Below are 2,405 nucleotides of genomic sequence, written 5' to 3'. Positions count from 1 at the left end.
CTTTTCACAGCAGCGTTCTGGTTATAGACAGGTTCACAGAGCCGGGAGATGTTAAGGCAGAGGAGAAATTAACAAGTGAATGGATTGATGGATCGACAGGCAAACACAAGGCCTGTCCCATCCATCACACACACATATATTCCCAGATAATAAATTACATGTAATTATAACATCCAGTTGTCGTATGTGCTCGCCACTTAATCCGTTTCTCACAAATCAACTTTGTTGAGATCAGAGAAAGCTTAAAAAAAGAGGATTTCCACCAGAGGGGCAGGCTGTGCACAGACCCCACTGCTAATTCCAACCAGAACATAGTTCTTTCGAGCACCGAAAACAGCAGCTTTTCATTGTTTGAATGCACATTTGTACATTTAAAATGAAGCTCTTTAGGAAGATACAAGTTGTGCATAATCACAAAAAGCACATGATCGCCATCTAGTGGAGGAGAGAGAGAGAGAGAGATGACTCCCGACAGGTATTGAAACACATAAACGTTTAATAGATGGCACTGACAGGAAGTAGTACACAGATATTTCGTATCAAAAATTGTTTTTATTCGAGGGAATTTAAATCAAATAAATCATAGAAAAGTTCGGAAGAAAAAAGCTCAGATGTGGTCGTGTGTTTGAACAATTTACCATTACAAACCACAACTTCGTCATTTTCTAAACAGTGTGGCAACCAAAATTATTATTTTAATATTTTTAAAAAAGGTACAAAACTACTACAGTCACACAATACTATACTTTTGTTTTCTTCTTGCGACATCCTGCTTATCTAGAATTCTTTATCCATACCATGTGGCAGTTCTAGAGAACATGTTCCTTTTTTCAATATTGTTGAAGATCATAGCTCTGTGTATGACATTGTTTTTAAACCTTAGCATAGTCATTGATACATTCTCCAATGTTAGTGAGATATAAAAAAAAACTAGGGGGTTGATTTTGGCAATACATTGCAACTGGGGTTCTAAAACTAGCCTGGCAACTTGGAGAGAAATCCACCACCAGAGGGCACCACTGACATTTAGTAGAGTTCAGCTTTTCTATAGCTGTTCTATATAACAGGGTGCAAATGGTGTACATATATGAGAAGGTGTTGTAAAGCCCACATGCAAATCCTTCGACACACTGTTAGAAAACTACTGGTGTTACTGAAACTAAGAGTGGTTATTGTTTAAGATGGTTTCCTCAAGCCTTCTGAGAACCTTAGGATGTGCTGTTCAATACCAAGCTGTACTGCTCTCCTTCAGTGTCAGATTATGTCAGATCCTGTTCTCGCTTACGTTTCCAGCATGTGCACAGAATCCATAATACAGTCTCAGTCCATTGTAACACCTTCAGGCAGCTCCACCACCACAGGGGCGCAGTCGTCCAAGTCTGCATCAAAGTCCCAGCGAAACTTCTTAGTGAGGTGAGCTTTGAACTTCTCTGCTCTCTTACGCAGCGTGCCGTCTACACCCGGTCCACTTGCAAACTGGAAAAAGTCCTGTGAGAAAAAGGAGTCAAACAAGGTAATGATTTGTAATGGTTAATGTGAACATCCTTGATAATAACATAGGCAATGCTTTGACATTCTATATTCAATAATCAGGGTTTCTCAAATCCTGGGGGGGGGGGGGGGTAAGATTACTTTTCTGGTTAATGGGAGAAATTCAGGACAGGTATGACCACATTGCTACTCGTGATGATAAATAAGAACCCTGATCTTTGAAATACTATGACCTGACCTTTCCAATATGTCACTCATTTATGTCTTCACAATTGTACAGTGATTAAGTAATTATTTTTCTTTCAGTCATAATGGTGTTAGAAATGGTAAACTACTGCACTTCAAGTTAAGATGTGTTCTTTATACCACGAGAAATTCAAAAGAAAGTTTCTTTAATTTGTATGCACTTTGAGATCATGTTTGTGATTCTGAAGTTGTGCATCTACCTGCAGTGTGGAGGTGAGGAAGTTGCTCTGAGACACGATGTCGACAAAGAAGTCAGGCGAGATTTCTCCGAGCTGGTGGTAAAGCACGCCGATGAGCCCCAGATAGAGCTCCTTACGCTTTCGCATTGCCTCCTCTGATCGACACAGCAAAGCTAGGAGACTCTTCCAGTGCTCGAAGCCCTCGTATACATTTCCAATCAGGAAACACACAAAGGCAAACTGCAGCTCACCTGAGAGCGGAGAGACAAAATGTGGTTAGCTTTTTTATATATAAAATGTAATCGTGTGCTAATTTGATGACATAATATCAGTGTATCTAACACATACCTAGCAGGTTGAGAGGCTGCAGCTCATGGTTCTTCTCCAGCACAGCCTCCAGCGCATAGCTCTGGTCCAGGCTGCACTGGGTGATCTCGGCCGGTGTAGCACCAGCGGGGTATTTCTTCTCGGGGATAACAGAGAAGCGCA

The 2,405-nt window shown here is 41.0% G+C and overlaps 1 protein-coding gene across 1 annotated transcript in view; it reads right to left on the bottom strand.

Annotated features, from left to right (window-relative positions):
- Positions 1 to 532: 532 nt before the first annotated feature.
- The window catches only part of aar2 (AAR2 splicing factor), a 2,897-nt gene continuing 1,024 nt past the window's right edge, over positions 533 to 2,405 (bottom strand). Inside the window, exons 1-3 of the mRNA XM_029434918.1 lie at positions 2,265 to 2,405; positions 1,938 to 2,167; positions 533 to 1,488 (exon numbers count right to left, since the gene is read on the bottom strand). The exon at positions 2,265 to 2,405 is cut by the window's right edge and continues 1,024 nt beyond it. Of these exons, the coding sequence (XP_029290778.1) occupies positions 1,321 to 1,488; positions 1,938 to 2,167; positions 2,265 to 2,405 (539 nt within the window). The 3' untranslated portion in view covers positions 533 to 1,320. The remainder of the gene's footprint in view (positions 1,489 to 1,937; positions 2,168 to 2,264) is intronic.

Source organism: Cottoperca gobio, chromosome 7 (genome assembly GCF_900634415.1).
Source record: "Cottoperca gobio chromosome 7, fCotGob3.1, whole genome shotgun sequence".
NCBI lineage: Eukaryota > Metazoa > Chordata > Actinopteri > Perciformes > Bovichtidae > Cottoperca > Cottoperca gobio.
The sequence above is the reverse complement of the archived record's forward strand: the minus strand, read 5'-3'. Positions and strand labels throughout refer to the sequence as shown.